We start from the raw sequence: 25,034 nt of genomic DNA, 5'->3' as shown, positions 1-25,034 counted from the left end.
TTGTTGAACCGTCTTCATCAGTTCAAGATTGAGATTCTTCCGTCCTTGCCACCGGACAACCACCATTTTTCGCGACCAGCAACTCATAGTAAGTTCCTCTGCCTTTTGCCTATAAAGATATACAAACGTAGATTTCCTGTCATTTTGCTTATCTGCTTCGGCTGCTAGAACTTGTCTCTGCTTAGAATTAGTTCTAGGGAAAGATTGCCTGGTCCGGGCCGCTCTGGGCCCTTCCAGGTCCAGATGCTTCCCGAACAAGTGGTGATGGATTGACTTAGGAGTAGCCTACTTTTCGTTCCCGATCGGGGCCTTGTGGATCCCTGGTGAACCTGGACCTGATCCGGAGGGGACTCCTCCAAGTAGTTCATAGGAGAGCCCACGTACCTTAACTGTAACACCCTAACCTCAAGGGACCGTTACGGTGCACATTGCAAACAGTGCTAAACTCGCTAATCGAGTCATTTGGCCATAAATGTGTAACTAAGTATGATTAGCGGTTTAGGGATTAAAAATTTCGGTTAAGATATAACGTTTCACTATATACATTGGGATCCCAAAAATATAATACAGAGGTCTATTATAAGAAAATATTTACAACCAGCCGATTTAAGCGGCAAAACAGGGTTTAGCCCTAGTTCCTTTCCTTCAAACACTACAAGAAAAAATGCTTTTAATAACACCGAAAATGTGTTATCAAAACATACGATAACACTTTCTGATGTGTTAAGACCGACTATGTTATCGTAGGTCAGGGTACTTTACATAACACTTTATCAATGTTATACAGATGTGTTATTGTACTGTCAACGATAACACAATTTATGTGTTATTTTAATATATAGATAAGTGTTTAATTATGTTATTTATAGTCGATTATATAACACTTTTTTTGTGTTATACTACACTTTAGTATAACACTTTTTTTTGTGTTATACTACACTTTAGTGTAACACATTTTTTGTGTTATGCTATACTTTAGTATAACACTTTTTTGTGTTATACTACACTTTAGTATAACACATTTTTTGTGTTATACTACACTTTAGTATAACACATGTGTTATATTAGCTTAGAGAAACATAATCTTTTTTTTTACTTATACAAAATGAGGAAAACAAATATGAAAGTTGAAGCCAAATAAGGTAACATAAATAGATTTTTATTAATTACTCAAATGTAATTACAATATTTAGTCTACTAGTCTAGGCTTAAGAAATCATATTACAACATAATTTATGCCCAATTCAGATTCCTTTATCACTAAATACAAAACAAGAAATGTATACAAAAATTAGTGAAATACATTCTTCCATTCTAAAGGCCTCAACTACAAATGTTGTCAAGAATTGCTCCAAAGATATCATCTCAATATACCTGCACATTGTAAAAAAAAATTCCTTTTATTATTAAGAACATAAGACTTAAGCTAGTTTCCACCTGTAAGCATATAAAGTTTAAATAAGCAACTCAACTCAACTCAAGCAAACATCTCTTTTATCATACATAGAATAAGCATAACAGATCAGTGGAAATAAAAGTTTATATATACCTGAGGAAGAAAAGCTTTTCTAATGCCAAAATTTGTATCAACATCCAGACGACCTCCAATACCTACTGGGATAGCTTGTCTATATCTACATCCCCCAGTGGTTGTAACACCCTGACATACATAAACTAAACACAAATTAGAGTGGCTTTTAATTGAGATTGTATGATATACATGTTATGGGAATGTACTAAGTTTTTTTATGAGGAAAAACAAAAATCAAACATGTAGAAGGCAATCAATGAACTCATGCCTGTTCTATTATGGGAAGATATCCACCAACATTAGGAAGAATGGTACCATCTTTTAGTATTCCACCTTCGCCGCCAACTCTAACAGCGATATCATCGCGCCCCATCATGTAAAGGATGTCATAGATTTGATTCACAGAATGTCTAGCATCAGTCCGGGCATTTGTGTTGATAGTCACACCCTAATAAAAAAGAAAAAGAAAATTCTTATGTGTCACTATGTTGTAAGTTGGTTATGTACTATATATGGTTCGAAAATAAATTAGCTTTTGAGGAGAGAGATTTTTTAATGAGAATTAAGAGAGCTCAAAAAATTGGAGACTTTGGGAGCTAAAGTCAGAAAAAGCAAAGCAAGAAGATTTTAAAAGTAAAAGATGTTATTATAGTAATTGGTAAAACACTAGGACTAAGTTAACTGCCAGCATTGAATTATTTGATCCGACATTATGGTCCTAAGGCCAAGAGTTCTTTTATCCTTTGACCATATATACATAAATATTAGTAGGACCAAATATTTGAGAGATTAAGGTCCAAAAAAAAAGTAGGGTTTTTTTATTTTACTACTTATCATCATCAATACTAGAAGAAAAGAAAAAGAAAAAGAAAAAAAAAAGAAAAGAAAGAAAACTCAATGACTTGTTATCAAGGATTAAAATACGTAACTGTCAATATGAAATAATCTACTCGTAATTTACTCATTGAATCAATATAGAAAGGGAAAAAAGATGTACTTTTTCATATTTGTGCTGCTGTCCAACCTTTAAGTGGCTAAAATTGAGTTGGATATACTATATTCAACTTTGTAATAGACAAATCGTGAAGACTGAAAAGATTATTGTTACCAAAAGAAGACTTAAATTACCTCTAACTCAAACTCTGATCTGTTAAGCTTTAAGAGGTAAAGCAGAGCCAAGAAATCATCCGTATCAACATCTGTATCCAAGAGAATCCGGCGAGGCCTAGGCCGAGGAGCGCGTTTTGCAGTGTGCAAATTATCTACAAATCCTAAAAGGAGTAGAACAAAAATAACCCAAAAGTTTTTTTTCAACACCATTTTCACTGTGATCATTTACACCCCAGAAAAGTATGCAGTCCTCACCAAACTTGATGAAAGCTATCAAATTCTGCTTGAGAAAAGGTTTGTGTTTAAGCCATGGAACAAATAAACAAACAAAGTTTCAAACCAATAAACATTACAATACAATACTTTGAATCAGATTCAATACATATAGGAAATTCTAGAATGTGCTCATAGAATCAAGCATACAAAACAGAGAACTTGTGCAAGTAACAGGAAAATAAAATGCAGCCAATTTATACAGAAAGAAAGCACTTTAAAAAAAAATCAACATGTCCTCCATAAGAAATCAAAAAACATTTTACAAGTCCTCTAAAGCAAACCACTGAGACATACCTATATAAGTATGAATTCAGTAGCTTATAACAGATAGAAAATCTACAATTATATCCAAATATATATGTATGAATGCAGTAGCTTATAACATAAGGTCTAAAATTATGTATATATATATATATCTATGTATGGATACAGCTAAACAATAATCTGGCAGCCATGGAGATGAACCATAACAGTACAACCTGGCATCATAAAGATTACTAAAGGCTCACTGCTAGTTATGAAATGGAATAAAGTAAATGGATTGTATGTGTTAGATGGGTAAACTGTATCTGTTGCTGAAGCTGATGCTATTAAAGTTCAAGAAAATGAGATGCAACTATGGCACCAAAGGATGGGTCATATAAGTGAACAAGGCTTGAGGGAACTATACAACCAGAGAATTATAGACAAGATAAAATAAAATAAGAAAATAAAGACAAACAAAGCAATAACAAATTAAGACAAAGCTTTTACTAACAGACTTTTGGATTATCAACACTAATACAATCTAATCTAAAGGAAAATTTTGTTAATTTAAGAGATGAACTCTATCTCTAAACGGAGAGATACGCCACAAAATGTATGAAACCTATCATAACTTAAAAAAACTTTCAAAAAGATCACTCATGCAACTAAGAAGTTTATGCTCAATCTAATATAAATTAAAATACTAAATAAGAGGAACACCTCATGTAGTTAATGACCATTAAACAAATAAGCTCCAAAGCTTTTTCAGAAGTTCAATAATGGTATCATGAATCAATATGCTTTGATTTACAACAAAAATGAATTTAATACCTATAACCGCTCTGTGAATATTGGGCTAACAATTCAGAGAAAGCAGGATGACTTTTAAGCTGTAAATGGAATTAAAAAAAACAGAGATATTATGCTACCTAAAATTTATGAAAAACTTAAAGAAAGTGAACAAGTTCCAGTTAAGATTTTAGTTAAAATGAGCCCTCAAAGAGCTTAATATATAAGTTTATACCCAAAAGTAGAAAAAAAAATGCAATATGGATTAGCGCTAGACTTGAACGCTGAAAATGGAGACAGCTAACCTCATTTTGGCATGTTGAAGTTAATATGTTAGATACTGATACAAGGCAGTACTTATAAACTGGAGCAACTGGATCCAAGGCTTTTTTACTTGCCTGAGAAACAAAAATAGGGCAGTACTCATATATTTCAGTTGAGGAAACAAAACTAAGTAGACTAGCAAAAACAGAGGATAAATATCATCATCAGGCCAAAAAAAAAAGTTCATAATCTAAGAAGCAAAGATGGGCCAAAATAGATATCGACAAAATCAAATCCAATGTAAACAAAAATGCACTGCAAACAGGTTCAAGTTACTTGATACAAAAGCATCAAAGGAATTGTCAAGTTTTGTTAAAAAACATGCATTATAAAACAGATTAATAATAAAGGTAATCTTTAAATAATTCTTCCTCTAATCTATTAACAGGCGATAAAGCAAATAAAGCATTATAAAATAGAGAATAACAAACTTAGATATTCAAAAGCCCTCGGATCTCATAAGCTAATATGGTCATTAACAGTGTACATGAGAATTTTTATTATAAGCCTTAAAAGCACTCACAATAGATTCTGTAAAATAGACTTTTTCTGGTGAAAAAGTAGAGAGAGAGAGAGAGAGAGAGAGAGAGCAATATATATGTATGTATGTATAGAGAGAGAGAGAGAGAGAGAGAGAAGGCTAATAATGCAAAACCATGAAACTGCTTCTGAAAATTAGATTTTCCATCACAGGGCAAATAAGCATGCAAAGAAAGTGAAAACTAACCAAAAAAAAAATGACAATATCTTCATATTATTACATAAGGCAATAAAATATATATTTTGTAGCTGTAAAAAGAGACCATTTTAATATATAAATGCCTTCAGAGATTAATGCTAGAAATTTCATGAACATTGAAAATTCATTAAGAACCAATCACATCTTCAAGGTTTAAACACCACCACTTCAACCATCACCTTTGGCATTCACCACCACCAATAGCAAACACAGATCATCATCACCACATCCAACATGAGAAAATAGTAATAAATAAATAAATAAAATAAAATAATTGATCATGGTGAGTACCAAAGATGGTGAGAGCAGAAAAGATGGAGGCTCAAAATGAAATCAATGCACATATCAATACAAAAATAAAAGTTTTCATCATCAGGCATAAAGTAATCTAGAAACAAACTAAAGAACCGTGGAAAAAAAAAAAGGAAAGTAATCATCAGGCCAAGGCATTGTTTCCAACATTGAGTTTTTCCATCACAGGGCAAAGAATACTACCATTTGTAAAACCCACTAACATTAAAAAGGAAAATACAGTAAAATCAACTTTACAGCTTACAAATAACAAATCAAAGAGGAATTATCACCTTTTCTAATGCTATTCTTCTTACTATGCTTTATGTCTTCCCTTTCTTTTATTATGCAAAAAACACAGACCAGCTGAAAAAAACAATTTGAAAACAATACTTTTGTGAAAAGTTTCAAGAGAAACATGTACATAAAGGTAAGCAAAACGAGACAACTTCCTTGCTCAATGGAATTCAGAAAAGCAGATAGAATCAAACTTAGTGACTAAATTAATAGAATCAATTCTCATTAAAGAAGTAATGATACAAAAGAGTATATATACAGAAAAGACAAAAACAAATTACACCAACTATTAAAGCAGAAACTACATAAATAGGCAAACAAAAATAACAAATAAGAGCCTACCTTTTAACTGATGTAACAACATCTCCAGATGCACTGCCTTCTGGATCCAAGACCCCGCTTACCCAACTGGTAAATGCATCAAGAAAAAAAAAAAGCAAAAACAACCTCTTAGTACTTGGTGAGAATGATCAAGAAACAAAAATACTGTATCATTATTTTGCAACTTCAGAAGTTCAATCTTCCAACTTCTAAATAGCCATAAGTTATCCACCACCCAGTAAAATCCCCATCCTAAGAGAAACCAATAAAATCCAGTAATAAAAAAGATAGAAGCAACTAGCATGAGTATCACATAAACAACCAAGTAAAGTGAACAGCAAACTAAACTAAACCAAAGACAGCAATAAGCAAAGGCATTTGACATATAAAAGCACTGAAATTAAAAAGCTCCATTCAGAAAGCATCGATTTTTAAAGCTACGTACTGGGTTAGGAAGATGTTCTGTTTCTGTTTTGCTTCAGAAAGCTTCTTTCTTCTAACATCATCAAGTTTCTCAAGTGACCGCTCCAAGGGTCTCATACCAACCAACTAAATAAAATGGGCAAAGAAGAAATAAATCCATACCATTAATAATCAAAATTCAGAATTAAGCAGCAAAAGCACAAAATTGATAAATAAATAAAACGATACCTTATCTATCGCTGCCAAAGCTGAAAAGGCTGCATCCCTCACATCTGGAGTCCCATCATTGAGGCACTGTGAAAAAGTAAGAAACGATAATATAGATAAGAGAGTCCATGAAACACCATGAACAGGATAATCCATGGTCAAAAATAGGTTGAACCATTATTTTTTTATTTCCCTTTGTCTTCTAGATTACAAATTAGAAAGTAAGAGCACCAAACCATGAATTAGTGCTCTAAACTCATCAAAACCAGTACTGAAGCTGTCTTCTAAAATAAATGGGAATAAGCAATGTTTAGCACATTTTTCTCAACTGATTGTTCAAAAATATGAAATATATTACAACTACAAACATAAATGCACTTACCTCCATAAGGATAGGCACATAGTCCTTGTGCACCTTTAAAATAACAGCCTTGTTACTTGTTTCAATACAGAATGTTACCCAGTTAAGAGTTGATGACCGTACAAGAGGAACTTTATTTTTTACAGCTGTCTTAATATCTACAATAGACAACATCCATTACAGTTTGGGAAAAATCAAAATTACCACCTATCAAAGCGATTACAAACACTCAAATGCAAAGAATTTATGTCATCTAATCTCTAATAAAAAAAAACATAAACCAAAAACATAGTAAGGAATCCTACGACAATACTATATTCTGAATTAAAGAACTACAGCGTAGGATAAAGATATACTTGCCTTCCACAATGTCAGCTAGACTTAAGCACCCAGCTGTATGCATTGCCTGAAGACTTTGATTTAGTGCCTCAGTAGAGGCAGGTTTTTTCTCTTTCAAATTTTCCTTTATAAAAAAAAATAAGAGAGAGAGAGAGAGATAAATCAAAGGAGTTAGATAAATGCAATAAACCAATATCCCTTCTTCAATCTTTATTAAATTATTTCTAAGAAAAATCTAAGATAAACTAGATCAAAATATATATCAAAAGTAAAATTGAATAAAAAATTCACTTTATATACAAATCAAAGCTACGATCAAAATCATTTGAACTTCTAAAAAAGAATCTACTCGTATGACTAAGTGCACTTTTATTAATAAGAAAAATGAATGTACAAGTCAAAATCCAAAAAAAAAATACCACCATGCTCAGTTGTAAGTAACTGGCAAAAAGTAAATGAACACTTGAACAGCTTGGTTACATTCAAACAGTCTGTTTGCATTTTAAGTTGATATAATATTATTTTTTTAGCAAGCAAAAAATGAACATACCAGCAAAACTGGCAATAGGAAGCGTGAACTTGCAGAGAAATTAGTTCTTAAACCCCGAGCAAGATTGCCAATAGCTTGAATTGCCTCGACTGCTACAGCGATATTAACATCTGTTATGAGCTGTACAGAAAAAGAATTAAATGATTTTTATTCATCAACTCAAAAAGCAAGTATAAACTTATAACAGAAGTAAGAATATAAAGCATGAAGTTAAAACTTAATGGAGCAGATTGAACACTTAACTATGCAATATTAAAAAGATCCTTGGCAATAGATAGAGGTATAAACGATGCAAACGAAATACCCAAACATAAAAAGACAATGTACCTTTTTTAGTGTCCGACAGATTTATGAGAAATCACCGGGTGCTATTCTTTTTGTTGAAGCAAGCTTGGTTAGCTCTGCAACAGCCTCTTTCCGTTTTGACCACTTGGTTGCTTTCTGTGACATAAGGCACAAGATGTTAATAGCAGTACAGGAACATCAAAACCAAATATTCCTAAATTAAATCACTACAACCAAAAAAAAAACTGAACTAGTTTGAATGTTTTCCAATCTCAAAACCACATGAATATTTGGCTCAAAATAGACCTCAACTCATTTGATTATAGTTAATACTCAATTAAAGTATCACCTCAGTCAATGAATTTTCATTTCTTACCAAAAATAAACAACAAAGAAATGAAACCCAAGTTTTCATTTTCTCATACTTTGAACAGCCAAAGAGAGCAAGAAAAGGAATATTATAATAGCAAGAACAATAAGAGATCAAAGCAATGAAAAAAAAATCCAATAATTCACTTTTCTATACAAAAACAAAAAAACACAATACATATCTGTAGATATAATATTTAAAATCAATATCTTGATGCTTTCTAACCACAACAATTGTTCAGTTCGATTGGCTGAAATTTTAAAGGGGATACTGATAATAGCAATGTTGTAGCACCAAAAAAAATTAAGCAAACAAATCATGGTAATGAAGCAAGATTAAGGAAGAAAATTAAGCCCCATGATATATATACTTCGTTACCTCAACAGTGAAAAAAAAAAAGAAGAAGAAGAACATCAAACAAACAAAGTACAATAATTGAAATAAAACAATGAAGAACAAAAAATTAATAAACCCACGAAGTATATAACCCAAAAAATCAATAATACAATTTTTCCTATTCAAAATCTAAGCAACCAAACAAAGCACACCAGAAGACAAACAAAAAAGAAGAAGAAATGGGAAAAAGGGTAATAAGAAACGCACTCATCCTCAAACATAAGGCGTCTCTGGACAGCGCCCATTCCAGCGTCGGCAGAGTCTCCCATGGTGGGATTGGAAGCTTTAGAAGAAAGAGAGACCCTAGCAATGAGAGCTTTGGAATGGAAGAAGGGATTCAGAGAAAAGGGTTACGAGCAAAGCTAGAAGAAGAGGTAAAGAGATGGGCTCTGGGGGGCAAAGTAGAGCTTGGCACTGGTATTTAGAAGGTGGGACATTGTCGCACTCCCATGTGATCTCCGCCATTGTTGAATCGTGTAATATTATTATTATATATTAATATTAATCTTTCACCCACAAACAGAACGAGAGAGAGAGAGATCTTTACCTGCACCAACGAGTCTCCGAGTCCACGTCGTCGAGCCTCTGGCAGTCCCTCTGAGCCTCTGTCAGCCCCATCAACCTCCACCGTGGTTGAAGCCTCGTATATCCCCTCGCCGTCGTAGTTGAGGGAGCAGGAGAGAGAGAGAGAAGGAGAGGGATCAGGGAAGAGTGAGTGAGGAGACCGGCTTAGAGACAGGGTTTTTAGATTAGAGGAAAAAAAACGAGTGCTTTGGGTTTATGTCTAGAGAATAGAACGGGAAGAGGGAAAAGGAAAGTATAACAATTTCCTAACCCGCCTTTTTTTTTAACTATTTATTATTTACCGCTTTTATTTTTACATTAGATAGTATAGCACTTTTTTAATAAACTTATATTTATGTGTTATGGAATGGGGTATTTGGTGTAGTGAAACCTCAGCTGTGGCAGCCGATAAGCTGCATATGTACACATCATCACCTAAGCTCTCCAACTCAAGGATGGTCCAACTTTCTTTTGCCTTTACCTGCACCACACAGCACCCGTGAGCCGAAGCCTAGCAAGAAAACTCAATATGCTCAAGAACAGTCATATCATGATATCAAATCATATCTGGTATGCCTAGCAAACATAACTTTATTTAAGCATGCAAATGAATTCAAACAATGCTGGGGTATCCAGGATAAGAAATCCCGCCCTTCTGATTGGATGACTACCAAGTCAATCCTAACCAGATGAGTGATTCGACACTTGAGGTTCTGGTAAACCATACTGAGTGACCAACAAGCAAGTCACTACGGGGCTCAGCACCCAACGCCATGCATATGATGATCAAAATGATCATACAGAGCTTATAGCTCTGAACAGATGAGTGAATATCACTTTGAGGTTCTGTTAACCATACTGAATGACTGACAAGCAAGTCACTATGGAGCTAGGTGCCCATAGCCGTGTAACTAAATTGTTACCTGGGCTTTCCTGCAATGGCTCTAATCAGATGAGTGACTGATGGGTAGTCACTAGCTTAAACAGATGAGTGACTGCTGGGTAAGTCACTAGCTTAACAGATGAGTGACTGATGGGTCAGTCACACAAGTGCTTTTAGTTTTCATCGAACTTGAGGTCGGTCCGGCATTAATGCTCTTGTTGAGTCATCTAATGCAGAATGTCGATTAGATCTAATCTTTATTGGCTTGCGTTGAACATGCTAAGGCCATCCTAACTTATGAGTCAGCACTGTGTGACCAGTGCCCAGTACCACTGTCGAACCTGACTAATGAGTCACAGCTTCACAGTTGATACTGACACCTTTGCCAATTCTGACTAATTAGTCAGTGCCATGCACAAGTAAGCAATGCTACCAAACATATGTAATATGTCGAATATTCAAACGTAGGGCATTCAATACGCTTACTTAAGAGTTGCTAGCACAATTATGATCATGCACAAACATAGAGACTCAAGCTCTGATCAATCTCATAGTCAATATTCATGGCATGCCCTAATCACATGTTTATCGTGCATCACATGCATCACACTTAATCATCCAGCATGCCTCAATAATAACCATATGCAAATGAGCAAGATTGCAAAGCATTCAATATGCTATCAATGTTTACATTTAAACATCCAACATGCATCAAAAGTAACCATGCATGTCACATATGGGGTGCAGTTTTCTTACCTTTGATTCGAGCTAGAATGAATAAAAGAATGACCCTTGAGAACGATTTGACTTTAAGTCCTTTAGCGGTCACCTAATCATAACCAAATAAGGGACACCATCAATAAAATGAACAACATAGGTTCCCAAACCAATATCTAGCCTCCGGGACATCAATCCAAACTAATCCAAGTAGTAGGAACAATCTCGAGGTCTAAAACTATGTTCCCGGGGCCAAAACACTCAAACGGGCTCAAACCTTCCCAAGGGCTGCGGCCCCCAGCCACTCCAGAAGCAAGGGCCATGGTGCCCAACATCAAGGGCCGCAGCGCTCAGCAAGCACAAATCCTCCCACCTGCTTCTTCGAGCTAGTGTCGCGACACTCCAAGAACAGGGCCGCGGCCCCCAACCTAGAACATGTCCAAACTCGATTTGCAACTTCCTGAATCCTGCAAAAACATACCTAAACATTACCAAATCATCAAATCAAAGTTCCCAAGCTTCCCAATGGTCCAAAACCATCAAAACCCAAGGCTCAAACGAATTAAAAACTCAATGATTCACAAAATCCAATTCAAAGCTTAGAAACTCTAAAAACTCAAAACTTAAAACTTAGATTACCTTCGATTGGGTTGTTCTCCATAAAATCCTTCGGTTAAGATGCTTCTAATCTTTCCTAGGATCGCTATGCCTCGATCCTCGCTTGATTCCGACTCCTAGAACTCGAGATTTCTTCAAAAAGGCTTCGAACGGTAAAATGAGCTAACGAAGGAGAGAGGAAATGTTTTCTAACGTACGGTTCTATCTGACAAGCTACTTGAAGCTTAAGTAACCTCAAATAAAACCTAGTGCTCGGGGTCCCGAAAACACCCCCGAGGATATTATAGTCAAAACTTCCAGAATTTCCTCCTGACCTCAAATACTCCTAATTTATCATCAAATGAACATTCCTATTACCCAATAATTGACCCCGTTATGACAAAACCGCTAATCCATTATATATGACTGTCTCATGCCAAAAAGCTCGAATATATCTCCATAATGATGGGATCTCATTCATGAATCACAAAATGCACCCAAATACACAATTATGCTCTAAACAGCCCAAATTGCCAAAATAGTTTAATAAACAAATGTCGACCCACATGCATGTATATAACATCATATTATAATATAATTCACATAAACATGCATATATTCATTTAATGGCATAATTAAACAAGTATGGCCCTCCCGGCCTACTAATCCAGCCATTAAACCACATTAGGGATTTCGGGGCATTACAAGGCCCCTGTCCTTCTTCCCGGGTCCTGAACCCCTAAAGGCAACAGATGGGAGATGGATGCGGTACTAAACTTGTTCCAAAACTACTGGATGTTGTATGCCTTGGAAAAGCGCTTAGGTGTAGATTCAACTCCCAGACTCTTCCATAACCGCCTGGCCAGGAAAGAGGAGAGGGCCCACATCTCCGTGAATGGGTTTGGGGCCTGGAGCGTAGGACATATCAGTGCGGGAGCTACACTCCTTCTCCATGATTATTTCGTGCGGTTCTTGACGTTCGTGGGGATCGCGCCTTTCTAGCTTCTGCCCCAAGCTTACCGATTTCTTGCGGGATGGCGTATCTTCTGAGCCGCAAGGGAGATCCCGGAGTCGACCCCTGCAGAGATCTTGTACTTCTACAAGATGGAGCCGCAGGTCAGTGCCAAGGACAAGACCCTGGACGGCTTCTACAGGCTCAAACCGCGGGGCAACTACCATGCTCCTACCAGCGCCTGGAAGCATCCCCCGGACGTCCGACACTACTGGTTCATGATGTCCGGGTTTCTCATAGAGAAGAACCCCACACTGACGCTGGACTTCCAGCGAGTGGGTAAGTGGTTTCCTGATCCATTATATTGCCTTTGTCTTCTTTTTCTTTCATTCTCACCACATCACCTTGGGTGGCAGGACCCTTTGCCCAGACTCCCCTCACCCAGTTCATCTTGGAGCGGAAGAAAATCTACTCCGAGTTGAGCGTGGAGGATCTAGACGTGGGGGGCTACGTCAACACTGACAACCTCCGATTGATCGGATTGCTCGTGGCCCACTAAACTATCAACGCCCAAGCCTCCGAGGGATACAATGTGAGAAAGATTTTGCTTTGAGGGAGCAGTTGGCCCTGGATCACATCAGGGGCGTAGAGGTTGCGGCGCTCACGGACGCGACCAAGCGAAAGAGGGACCTAGCTCAGTCGAGGGAGGCGGCCACCTCCGAGGAGCTGGAAGCCCTCTTCAACGAGGCACTACCGAACATGGGGACGCCTGGGGCTAGGGTATCAGGGCGAGGTAACTCACCTATGATTTTGACTTATGCTCCCCAAGTTGGGGACCTAGCTAGGGATAGGCTATCACACTGAGGCCCCGCGTTCGGGGCCGACGGGGAAACGAGACCTTCGTCTCCCATTCACGTAGGCTCAGAAATTCTCATGTACTTGTTTGGGTTCCTCCAATACGGGAATTTTCTACACCCGGACGACATGGGGGACCGAGTCTACTCTTTCGCGTTAGATGAATTGAGTCATGTTCGGGGCCTGGATAAGGGTTCGTCCTGGGTCACTCTTAGTCTTGACTTCCTTGTTTGCTTGTTAATGGTACTGACTCTTTTTATTTGTGTTTGTTTCTGAAGATTCCGACATGTCCGACCCTGTGGACGAGATGAAGCAACTCTTCGAGAACCGAGCTGCCAGGGCGAAGGCCGCGGCCAGGAAGGCTGCCAAGAAAGCGTCCAAGGAGGCGCCAGGGCCGGAGCTCCACCATAGAAAGGAGACGCTAGGGCTGGAGCCTCGACCTAGCCAGGCTGCCTTGGTAGCGGCTCCGATCACGGCCGTTGACCCAGCCACTGTCCTCTCCCTTCCCGTTCACCCCCCGGTGATTGATCTGGAGTTGGACCCAGCGGTAAGCCATAGCTCCGAGAAAAGAGCCGCGGAGTTAGGCATGGCGGAGGCAGAACCTGGAAATAAGAGGGCCCGAGTGAGGTGGGCTGGTCCGGCTAAGGAGTCATCTGGGGAGAGCCGCCTCGCCGCTAAGGCCCTTCCGGCAGAACCGGCTCTTCCCGTCCACCCGGCCTTACGTGAGGAGGGGGAGGCCGTCTTGCGGGACGAGCAGTCCAAGATTATTTCACGGACCTGGGAGTGTGGCTGGGAAAGGAGGGATGAGGTCTACAAGGCCCTGACGATTCGTCGTCAAGTTGAATTCGTCGATCGCCTGGCGGCTTTCAATGTCCCTCAACCGATCGTGGATCGGCCTGCTGACGAGAGGGGTTTCTGCCCCAAGCTAGGACAGGACATGGCCCCGTTCGCTGCGGATATGCTAGATCAAGTGGGGAACACCATGTCCAATCTTCAACTGAAGTGATATGCCACCATCGCCAACCCGGACATGTTGTTCATTTCCCAAGCTCTCCGCCACCAAGCCATCGCTGTAAGTTTGCTTTGCATCTTCTCATTCTCCTTTTCCTTGTTCAGTAAGGACTCTTCTAACTTTGCTTTATTCCAGAATGCTCTATTATCCCATCAGAATGCCGACTTGGTGGCCGAGGTGGCCATGAAGATGGAGACGCTTCAGGTGGAGTTGGAGGTGGTCGTGAATCAAAGAGAAGCCGCCAAAGAGGCCTTGGCCAGGGAGAGAACCCAGGCCAAGGATTCCCTAACCAAAGCAATTGCTCAGGCCGAAGCAGACCACGCGGAGTTCGACCAGGTCACTTTCTAGCTTAAAGAGGCTATGTCCCAGAAAGAAGTTGAGGCTGATGAGAAGATAGCCCTTCTGGAGGCAGAGCTTCTCCGAGTAAAGGCCGCACAGGAGGCGGCCGCGACTCAGTCCATCCAGGACCGGGAGAGGGTCAAAGGCTTGGAGGCCTGGATCCATGAGCTGGACAGCTTGCTTCACAAGGAGGTGAAGGCGCACGAGGAGACCTGCTGCAAAAAAGAGCAGGCAGACGATTTGGTGCGCGTCATCTTCGAAGAGGCCATCTACATGGCTTGGCTCCGGGACAAGAACATGAACATCCTGGTTTACCTTGACCCTGATTCGAAGAGAGCCGAATTTGAGGCCAAGGAAAAGGCTGACGCGGAGCCCCTGGATGATGAGGAGGCGGACGGAGACGTCCCGGGGGGACCAGGACCTGGCGAAGCCTAGACCCAGATCTTCATTTTTTTCCTTATTTTGTAACAATATTTTTACGGACGCGTATGCGTCCAAGACAATTTTTGGTGTTTTATCCACTTTATTTTTGCCTATTGCTCTCTCGTTTTCACTCGCTAATCTTTCACTAAGTGTTTCACCACCGTGCATGAATGAGCTGAGTGTTTGGTCCCGGTTCCAGCGGCCTGGACTAGATTATTCTTGACTTTAACTTATCAATTCACTTTAATCCTATTATTCAGGATCCAACGCCTTGGGCCATTAGGGAGTTGATAGTCATCACTGAATCTACTCGTCCAGTCCTCAGCTTCAAAAATCTGACGGCCTGGGCCATCGGGGCTATTCGATTAGCTCATTTTGAAACCTCAACTAGGTTCCCACGGCCTGGACCGTTAGATATACTATTGTACACCTGGGGCCCGCACTTTAACAATCGCGAGATATTGCGGGAGCAACGCGTATGGGTAACCGGTTGCTTTTTATCAAGCCCCTGGACATTGTTCGTCCGGGGCAGGACCAGCCTGGGCTTGTTCCTCTTTATTAAACCCTCGGACATTGTTCGTCAGGGGCAAGACCAGCCTGAGGCTTGGTCCTTTTTATTATACCCCCGAACATCGTTCGTCCAAGGCGGGACCAACCCGAGGCTTGGTCCTTTTTATTATACCCCTGGACATCGTTCGTCCGGGGTGGGACCAGCCTGAGGCTTGGTCCTTTCTATTATACCCCCGGACATCGTTCGTCCGGGGCGGGACCAGCCTGAGGCTTGGTCCTTTTTATTATACCCACGGACACCATTCGTCCGGGGCGGGACCAGCCTGAGGCTTGCCTATGGGGTTTGTATCCCCCAGACCTTGCCGGTCTGGGTCGGGACTAGGCCTAAGCCTTGCGCCCCGCTTGGTATCTGTTCATTCCAGAGATACCCCCCAAGTGAGCGGAGATAGGTCTGGGGTCACTTGAGTAGAATTTTCATTGTTCTGATAATATTTCTTTATGGCGTTTTGTACACGCAATTTTTATTATTCAAGGAATCGCCCTAAGGCGTACATTATTTACAACGAAAATATAAAAATGGAACATGTTCTACTGACTACTGATAGTATTTACGGAGTTGTTCCGCGTTCCAAGCTCTTGGGACTTCCATGCCATCGAGCCACTTTAAACGGTATGTTCCAGGGCACACTTCGTGCTGGATTTCGTACGACCCTTCCCAATTCGGGCCCAGAAACCCTACTCCCGGATCTTGGGTAGCGGGGAAGACTCTTCTCATGACCAGATCGCCGATTTCGAACCTTTGGCCTTTTACTTTTGAGTTGAAATGCCGAGCGATCTTGCCTTGGTAGATCTTCAGCTGAACTTGTGACTCTTCCCTGATCTCCTCGATGAGATCTAGGGATTCCTACCGTAAGGCGTGATTTTGGGCGGGATCGTACGTGTCTCTTCGAGGAGACGGGATGGTCATTTCGACGGGGATGATGGCTTCACATTCGTAGACCATGGAGTAAGGAGTGTGCCTGGTAGAGGTCCTTTCGGTGGTCCAGTAAGCCCATAACACGCGGGACAACTCTTCGGACCACTTGCTCTTGCAGGCTTGGAGTTTTTTCTTTAACGTCCCTTTCAAGATTTTATTGACGGCCTCTGCCTGCCCATTTTCTTGGGGCCTGGCAACCACAGAGAAGCTTTTGACGATACCATGTCTTTCACAGAAATCCGTGAAGTGGGTACTGTCGAACTGCTTCCCGTTATCGGATACAATCTTGAAGGGGAACCCGTACCGATACACGATATTGTTGATGACGAAACCCAAGGCCTTCTCTGAGGTGATTGTATTCATGGGTTCCGCCTTAACCCACTTGGTATAGTAGTCAACGGCCACGATGGTGTATTTCATCCCTCCCTTCTCAGTCGAGAGCAATCCTACCAGATCGATCCCCCACACCGCAAAAGGCTAGGGGCTTGCCATCAGGGTTATTTCTGTTGGCGGGGCTCACGGGACCTTCGTGTATCTTTGGCACTGCTCGCACTTGTGAACATAGTCAATACAATCTTTCTTCATGGTTGGCCAGAAATATCCTTGGCGCGGGATCTTTTTGGATAGACTGAGTCCGGCTATATGGTCTCCGCAGAAGCCTTCGTGCACTTCATGCATGATTGCGCTCAGTTTGGTCCCGGACACGCATCTGAGGTATGGCATGGATAACCCCCTGTAGTAATGCTTTCCGTCTATCATGACGTATCTGTGGACTTGGTACTAAAGCTTCCTGGCTACGGCCTTATCTGCTGGCAACCCGCCGGTTGTCAGATAGTGGATAAGGGGCCCCATCTAGGACGCGGAGTGGTCAACAGCGTTGATCGCGGAGACTCAAATGCTTGGCATGGGGAGATGGTTAACGGGGACCAGTCCGGACAGCTCCGCTTCAGCATCGGTGGCTAGTTTCGCTAGTGTGTCCGCGAACACATTTTGCTCTCTGGGGATCTGGCGGATGGAATGCCTCTTGAACGTTTACAGCATTTCTCTCATCTGAGTTACGTAAGCCGCCATTCTCTCCCCTTTGGTTTGATATTCTCCTGATACTTGTCTGACAACTAGCTAGGAATCACTATAGATCTCCAGGTTCGCGGCCCCCACTTCTCGGACCAGACGCAACCCGGCCAGCATGGCCTCGTTGTTCGACGCCTTGAAGTGGAAACGTAGGGAGTTTTGCAACTGGTGTCCTTACGGCGACACTAGGATGATTCTGGCCCCTGCTCCATTTTCGTTCGAGGCCCCGTCCACGAACACCTTCCATACGAGCACCGCGGGGTCCGCGGGATCGTCCCCCTTGGTGATCCCAGAACACTCCACAATGAAATCGGCTAGGGCTTGCCCCTTGATTGAGACTCTAGGAATGTAGGCTATATTGAATTGACTCAGTTCCATAGCCCACTTTAAGAGTCTCCCTGATGACTCGGGTTTCTGCAACACTTGCGGCAAAGGGTGGTTGGTTAGAACTTTTATGGTGTGGGCATGGAAGTAAGGCCTGAGTTTCCGGGATGCCATCAGCAGACAAAATGTCAACTTCTCAATCAACGGATATCGTGACTCGGCCCCCAAGAACCTTTTGCTCACGTAGTACACCGGGAGCTGGGATTTTTCCTCCTCCCGCACTAGTGCAGCGCTGATCGCTTGCTCGGTCACGGCCAAATAGAGATATAGAGGCTCCCCATCCACCGGTTTTGCCAATATCGGCGCTAGGGCCAGGTGCTCTTTCAGCTTTTGAAAAAGCTTCTTCGCACTCAACTGACCATTCGAAATGTTGGCTTCCCCGAAGAACATTGAAGAACGGGATGCACTTGTCCGTGCCCTTAGAGACAAAATGGCTTAGGGCGGCTATCCGCCTGGTCAGACTTTGCATGTATTTATGCTTCCGGGGAGAGGGCATATCGATCAGTGCCTTGATCTTGTCCAGATTGGCTTCTATTCCCCGGAAGCTCACTATGAACCCCAAGAACTTCCCGGAGGCCACACTGAAAGTGCATTTCTTGGGATTCAGCTTCATCCCATATTTTCGAATGACCGCGAAGGCCTCGGCCAGGTCGTCCGAATGTTTCCTGGAGGTCTTAGATTTGACCAGCATGTCGTCAATGTAGACTTCCATGTTTCGCCCCAGTTGGGCCCGGAACATTCGGTTGACGAGCCTCTGATAGGTGGCTCCGGCGTTTTTGAGCCCGAAGGGCATGACGATGTAGCAGTATATCCCCTTGTCGGTTTGGAAATTGGTATGCACTTGATCTGCCACATGCATAGAAATCTGATTGTAGCCAGAGTAAGCGTCCATGAAGCTTAAGATCTCGTACCCGGATGTCGTATCCACCATCTGATCGATCCAGGGAAATGGGAAGCAATCTTTAGGGCAAGCCTTGTTGAGATCCGTGAAATCAATGCATGTCCTCCATGTCCCATTTGGCTTTGGTACCAGAACGGGGTTGGCCAGCCATACGGGGTATACAGCTTCACGGATGAAGTTGATCGACGACAACTTTTCTACTTCCAGCTTGAGGGCCTCGGCCCTCTCCGTTCCCAAGGGCCTTTGTTTCTGCCGGAACGGGGTCGTGTTTGGGTCGATGTTCAATGCATGGCAGATGATGTTATGGTCGATCCCCGTCATATCTGAATGAGACCAGGCTAGAATATCCTGGTTCTCCTTTACTTGGGCGATTATGGCGGCTCGGACCCTTGCTGACAGATTTTTCCCGACTTGGATTACCCTGGTCGGATCGGCGTCACTAATGCACACCTCCTCAATCTCGTCCATGGGCTCTAGGACGCGGTCGTCTCCTATCCTTGGGTCCAGCTCGTCCTCCTCCGGAACCATTCTCCCAGCCGGGGGAGGAGGAAACAGGCCGTTGGCTTCCTCGAAGGGTTCTTCCCAGACCATGTAGATTGGTCGGGAGGACACATGGTAACATTTACGGGCGCTCTTCTGATCTCCCCGGACTGTTCCCACCCCTCCATTATCGCAAGGGAATTTCATGCAAAGATGACGGATGGAGGTGATCGCCCCGAACTCGACTAATGCGGGCCGGCCGAAAATGACATTGTAGGCAGTGGGAAAATCCACTATCACAAACGTCCAGAACATGAATGAGTGCTGCAACTCGCTCCCCAATGTTACGGGCAACTGGATTTTTCCCATGGAGAGTATTGCGTCCCCATTGAAGCCGTAGATATGGGTTGGGCACGATGCCAGATCTGCTTCGGTCAAGCCAATCGCGGCAAAGGCGGGCTTGCACAAGAGGTTGACGGAGCTTCCGTCGTCCACCAGCACCCGAGACACTAGCTTGTTGGCGATCTGGGCGTCTATGACTAGGGGTCATGATGCGGGAAATGGACGTTACGGGCGTCGTCCTTCGTTAAGGAGATAGGGAGGTGCATCAGCTTTGGGCGCTGAGCCGGGGCCTAGACCAGGGCGCACATCTCCTGGTCGTGGTCGAGCTCGCTAATGTAGCGATTTTGAACATTCCGGGATGGTCCTCCCAAGTGAGGCCGGCCAGAAATGGTGGCCACATGGTCGTCCACTCAGGGGGGTGCCATCCCGGATGGATACGGCATTCCAGGTCCGGGTGCTTGCACAACGGGGACCCCCTGAGGGGCCTGTGCCGCCGGGCCCTTTGCATATCCTCCCTGAGGTGGATATGCTCCAGGGGCACCCGAGATCGTGGGTTGTCCAGGAACTTCTGACAGGCCCGGGACCCCCACGGGCATTCTGACCCACTGGTTGAGATGCCCGAGCTTGATCAAATTCTCGATCTCATCCTTGAGTTGTCAGCACTCTTCAGTCGTGTGGCCCACATCCTTATGATAAGTGCACCGTTTGTTAGTATCCCTCGGATTCCTCCCTCCTTTGAACATGGGGGTAGGCTTCTGGTAGTGAACCGCCCTTTCTGTGGCCAGGAAGATGTTCTCCCTGGTGTCCACCAAATTAGTGTATTCCGAATACTGGGGCTCGTAGCTCCTCTTGCCTTTCTTAGCCAGCTCAGACCGATTTTGGCCCTTGTTGGACCTCTTCCTCCGGGAGTGGTTTACACTCGCCTCAGTTCCCCCTGCCTAGGACTGCTAGGCTCCGACGGGGGCAGTGCTATATCCGATCGGTGCGGCTCCATATCCGAAAAAGGGGGCGGACTGGACCGGGGCGTATCCCGAAGAAGTAGGACCGTACACTGTTGGCGTGGTCAAGGTCACCCCGGGCGCAGCCGCCGAACCTGGGGCAATCGGGGGAGTGACATAGGACTGTGCCGGGAACTGTACCCCGTATCCCGAGAACGCCTGGGCATTGGGCGGAGGTGTCGGCTGCCATTCGAACACCTGGATTTGAGCCTCCTCCCAATTGATGAATCCCTGGGCCCTCCTTATGAATTCCTCTAAGGTAGCTGCCTTGATACGCTGCATGTCATCCCAGAGGGGGGACCCGGCCCGAATCCCGGATTGTAATGCCACCAGGCGTTGCCCATCGTCCACCTTGGTCTTAGAGGCCTCTTCAGTGAAACGTTGGATGTAGTCCCTCAATGTCTCCGCGGGGAATTGTTTAAGGTTGGCGAAGGCACTGATTTGCATGTCCATTCTCACGGCGGCCACGAACTGTTTACGAAATGTCGATTGTAACCCTGACTAGGATTGGATGGATCCTGGCTTGAGTCTCTTCCACCACTCATCTGCGGGACCACCTAGAGTGATAGAAAAACAGAGGCATTTGCCGTCATCACTAATGTGGGCCACGGTCATAAGTCGGTTGTACCGGGACAGATGATCCCTAGGGTCGGTGTCCCGGTATAGGCAGTGAGACTCGGCATCTTGAACCCCTTGGGGAGCATAGCGTCCAGAATGTGCCTTGCACAGGGCTCTTTCTCCTCCTTGTCGGAGTCGGTGTCCGCTCCTTTCTGTTTGCGGACCAAGCGGTCCATGACTTTTTTCAAGGCATCTAGCTGCTCCATGAGCTGCCTGGCCATGCCATCCTCTAGGGGAACCCTCTCGTTCCTCCTGTTGTTGATGTTGTTCCTAAGGTCGCCACCTCAGGGCGGATCTTTTCCTTACGGGCCCGCTCTTTCCAAGAATTCAGCCCATCGCGCAGGTCCACCCAGGACGTGTCATCCCCAGAACTAAGGGCATGAGGCTCCTCGTTACGCAAGCGTTCCCGACAATTTTTTTTTACTAAAGCGCTAGGATGCAAAGACCTTTCCCGTCTGGCTTGCCCTGGGGCATACCGGGGCCTGGTACCCTGCGGCCGCATCCCCTGCGGATTGGTCGGGCGGCCCTGTCCTGGGACGGGGCGCACCTTCTCTTTCCTAGGGAGCGGCCGGGGACGGGTCTCGGTTCTCTGGACGGGGGGGTTTTCCCCTGGGTGTTTGCCCTGCCCTCTTTTTCTCCATGTCCAGGTTTCCTGGGCCTAGCTCAGGACCATGTCCCGGAGGAGGGATCGGCCTCGCATCTTCAGGGGCTCCGGTTCTGGCCTGCGGAGCGGGCTGTTGCTCTCCCGGAGCCAGGCCAGCTAGGGGATTGGTCGTCGGACCCTGTGCGGCTATGAAAGCCTGCAAGGCTTGGAGGGGCTCTTGCATCCGTCGAGATTCCTCCGCCTGCTCAACAATCCTAGCTTCCTGGTCCAGGACTTGCTGCCTCAGTCTAGTCACTTCCAGATCCTCCTAGTTAGGGTCCACTCCTCCTGGGATCTCGGGATCCTCAGCTTCGTCATGGTACTCCCCCTTATTCCTCTCCTCTTCCTCATAATAGTCCTCTTCGTACTCCGTCCCACCTTCATAGTTCTGCGACTTATCAGGCTGGGACATCCGATGAGGAGTGTCCTCAGGTTGACTTTGAGGAAGAGGTTGGGTGGGCAGTGGCTCTCCATTGACCTGTTCTGGGTTAGTAGGGTCGAAATTGGTGTGTCTTGTATGCACCATTGTTGTAGAGGTTTGATGTCAACACTAGCTTTCTCAGGCTCTCAATGAAAGCACCAAAATGTTTACCGAGTTTTTCGGAAACTATAATAATAATAGATAAGAGAGATTAAAGAGAAAGGGTTTAGAAGTTATAAGCAAGCTTTTTTATGTGGTTGCGGCGTTAATGAGCCTTAGTCCACGAGACAGTTGTATTAGAGCTTAGAGAATCTATAACAATGGAGTTTTCTTTCAGTTTTCGCAGAGTAACTGTATACACGCACCAAAGAGATCCCTTCTCCAGTGCTCTGTTACATGTATTTATAGGTTCACAGGTGCACTGGGCGTGGGCCAGGCTGACCCGGGCCCAATGAATGTGTAAATACTGCTGGCTTCTCTATCCGAAGCTCAATACAGAAGAATTAAACATAAAAGAAAAGCATTAACTTGAGCCTATTGGGCCAGCCCAAACCATATCTATCATCCGACAAATTGGAGCTTTTGGTCTGGGCATCTCAAGTTACGAGGCAGAGTCAGGGGACAAGATTGGTCAGAGCAGTGGTGGCACAGGTCTGAACCAGCGGCGTACAATCCCGAGGTGGCCTTTTCCGCAGGTGAAACGTGGGGACAACTCCCACGCTTCACGGGGCGAAGTCAGGGTCACGGATGCTTTATCCTGCTAACCTTGGGGACCCGACTCGGGTTTGTTTACCTATGTCCCTCTCCGTTTACCATAAGCCTGGATCATCCACCAGGAGCCCGGATCATTTACCATGCTTCGTGATCGTTCGTATCGATCCTGACTGTTACCCCCAGCCAGTCATACTGTCTCTCAGATGACCATCCCGGACAATACTCCCCGGACGCCTTCCGGGCCTCGCCTAGAATTAGGCTGTCGATATCCCTTACTCCCTTGCCAACCGGGCCCGGACTAGGCCCAACCACAATTGGCCGGCAAGTGGGCCTGGATCGCGGTCCCGGGCCCACGGCAGGAAACGGGGATAACACCTAATTAGTTAGCCACCTAACAAGATCTCACGAGATTCATAACATGCAATTAGAAAAATAGAATCAATTTAATACAAGGGAATAGAAGGAATAAAATTTATCAATGCATTCAAGATCTCATGTCTAGGGTTTTGAAATAACTCTTAACTAAAAAGAAAACTACTCCATATTCAAATTCATATTCACAAACATAAATATTCAATGAAAATAAAGAAGTTTTTAAAAGAAATAAAACTAGATTGAAGAATAAAGATGATGATATATTTTCTTCCACTCTAAAATTTGCAATCCAAAGCTCTTCTAAAATTTAACACTAACCCCTTTTATAGTCCCTTGAAAAATACATTGAAAATTATAAAATTAAGGAAAATATCAGTCGCCGATCGCGGCCACAAGAGTCGATTTGGTGCATTTATCGAGCTCTGGTCGTGGCCAGAGATTTATAACGGCCGCGGCCACTGTGTTTTGTCCCCCAAGCCGTGGCCAGTGACCATTTTCAGCATGAGTGCATTTTTCTTCATTTTTTGTGTTTCTTCAGTTGTAGCCACTGATGGTATTTTAACCATAACTACCTCGACATATATAAGAATTAGACGATTCAAAAAGATATGTAAATCTAAGAAAAAGATATAAAACTTGTATTTCTAGAAAGATGTCTATAAGAGTATTATAAAATAGTCAAAATCAAGTGTGAAGTTTCACACTTGTAATTCCGAGCTTAACCATTGCTTGAAAAATATTCCAAATTCATTACTTTTCACCCAAATGTCTTAGAAGTCCTAAAAACACAAAATAAACTTAATAAACATATATAAATAAATAATCAAGTGCATAATTATAGAAGAATAATGAATTAAAAATAAACAAATTCTATACTTATCACCTCCCAAAAAGGGGACTACCGGTGAACCCCTTCATGTTTTCGGTACCTGAATAGTTTAATTGCCAAGTTTTTATATGACAATATACATTGTAATTACAGCAAGCATCCCACCAATTTTTGGAAAATTCTAAATAAGTTACGGTGTCAAAATTAGAGTTTTATTATTCTGTTGCACAGGCGTATAAAAAAACTAGGCACAAATGCAACAAAAATGTTTGAACCATATTTTTGGCACCTTAAATTATTCATAATTTCCCAAAAATTGGTGGGTTTCTTGTTTTAACTATAGTATACATGGTCATATAAAAAATTTGAGATTCTAACTTTCCAAGTATCGAAAACACAAGAAATACACTGATAGTCCCATGAGAATTGTCTTTTCTTATTAATTCAATCAAATGTGTACATTAATCTCTTATTTTAGCTTTTTGGTCAAGACCCATTTCTTTATTCTTATCTTCAAAACACACGGTCATTTACCAATGGAATGGATCCAAATATATATTTCATCTAATCACTTG

General features: G+C 43.0%; 2 protein-coding genes across 8 annotated transcripts; both read right to left on the bottom strand.

Annotated features, from left to right (window-relative positions):
* Positions 1-1,143: 1,143 nt before the first annotated feature.
* LOC133793743 (nucleoside hydrolase 5-like) lies at positions 1,144-6,400 on the bottom strand. 7 transcript variants are annotated; one of them, XM_062231043.1, is made up of 7 exons: positions 6,370-6,400; positions 5,946-6,011; positions 4,258-4,350; positions 3,995-4,053; positions 2,660-2,921; positions 1,800-1,979; positions 1,144-1,660 (listed from the first exon to the last, which is right to left on the bottom strand). In XM_062231043.1, the coding sequence occupies exons 5-7, from the start codon at positions 2,864-2,866 to the stop codon at positions 1,523-1,525; spliced, it is 525 nt and encodes a 174-aa protein (XP_062087027.1). In that variant the 5' UTR covers positions 2,867-2,921; positions 3,995-4,053; positions 4,258-4,350; positions 5,946-6,011; positions 6,370-6,400; the 3' UTR covers positions 1,144-1,522. The 7 variants fall into 7 exon arrangements, 5 of the variants coding, with proteins under 5 accessions (XP_062087027.1, XP_062087030.1, XP_062087021.1 ...); XR_009874951.1 differs by lacking the exon at positions 1,144-1,660 and adding an exon at positions 5,600-5,672 and having other exon boundaries at positions 1,802-1,979; positions 6,370-6,397; XM_062231046.1 differs by lacking the exons at positions 3,995-4,053; positions 6,370-6,400 and adding an exon at positions 5,600-5,672 and having other exon boundaries at positions 5,946-6,310.
* Positions 6,401-6,518: 118 nt separating this feature from the next.
* On the bottom strand, positions 6,519-8,226 carry LOC133815914 (protein MOR1-like). The gene is made up of 5 exons (XM_062248678.1): positions 8,132-8,226; positions 7,805-7,924; positions 7,276-7,378; positions 6,937-7,073; positions 6,519-6,641 (listed from the first exon to the last, which is right to left on the bottom strand). The coding sequence occupies exons 3-5, from the start codon at positions 7,316-7,318 to the stop codon at positions 6,519-6,521; spliced, it is 303 nt and encodes a 100-aa protein (XP_062104662.1). The 5' UTR covers positions 7,319-7,378; positions 7,805-7,924; positions 8,132-8,226.
* Between the last annotated feature and the right edge of the window lie 16,808 nt (positions 8,227-25,034).

Source organism: Humulus lupulus, chromosome 1 (assembly GCF_963169125.1).
Source record: "Humulus lupulus chromosome 1, drHumLupu1.1, whole genome shotgun sequence".
In the NCBI taxonomy this organism is placed as follows: domain Eukaryota; kingdom Viridiplantae; phylum Streptophyta; class Magnoliopsida; order Rosales; family Cannabaceae; genus Humulus; species Humulus lupulus.
This window is presented reverse-complemented; position numbering and strand designations above follow the sequence as displayed.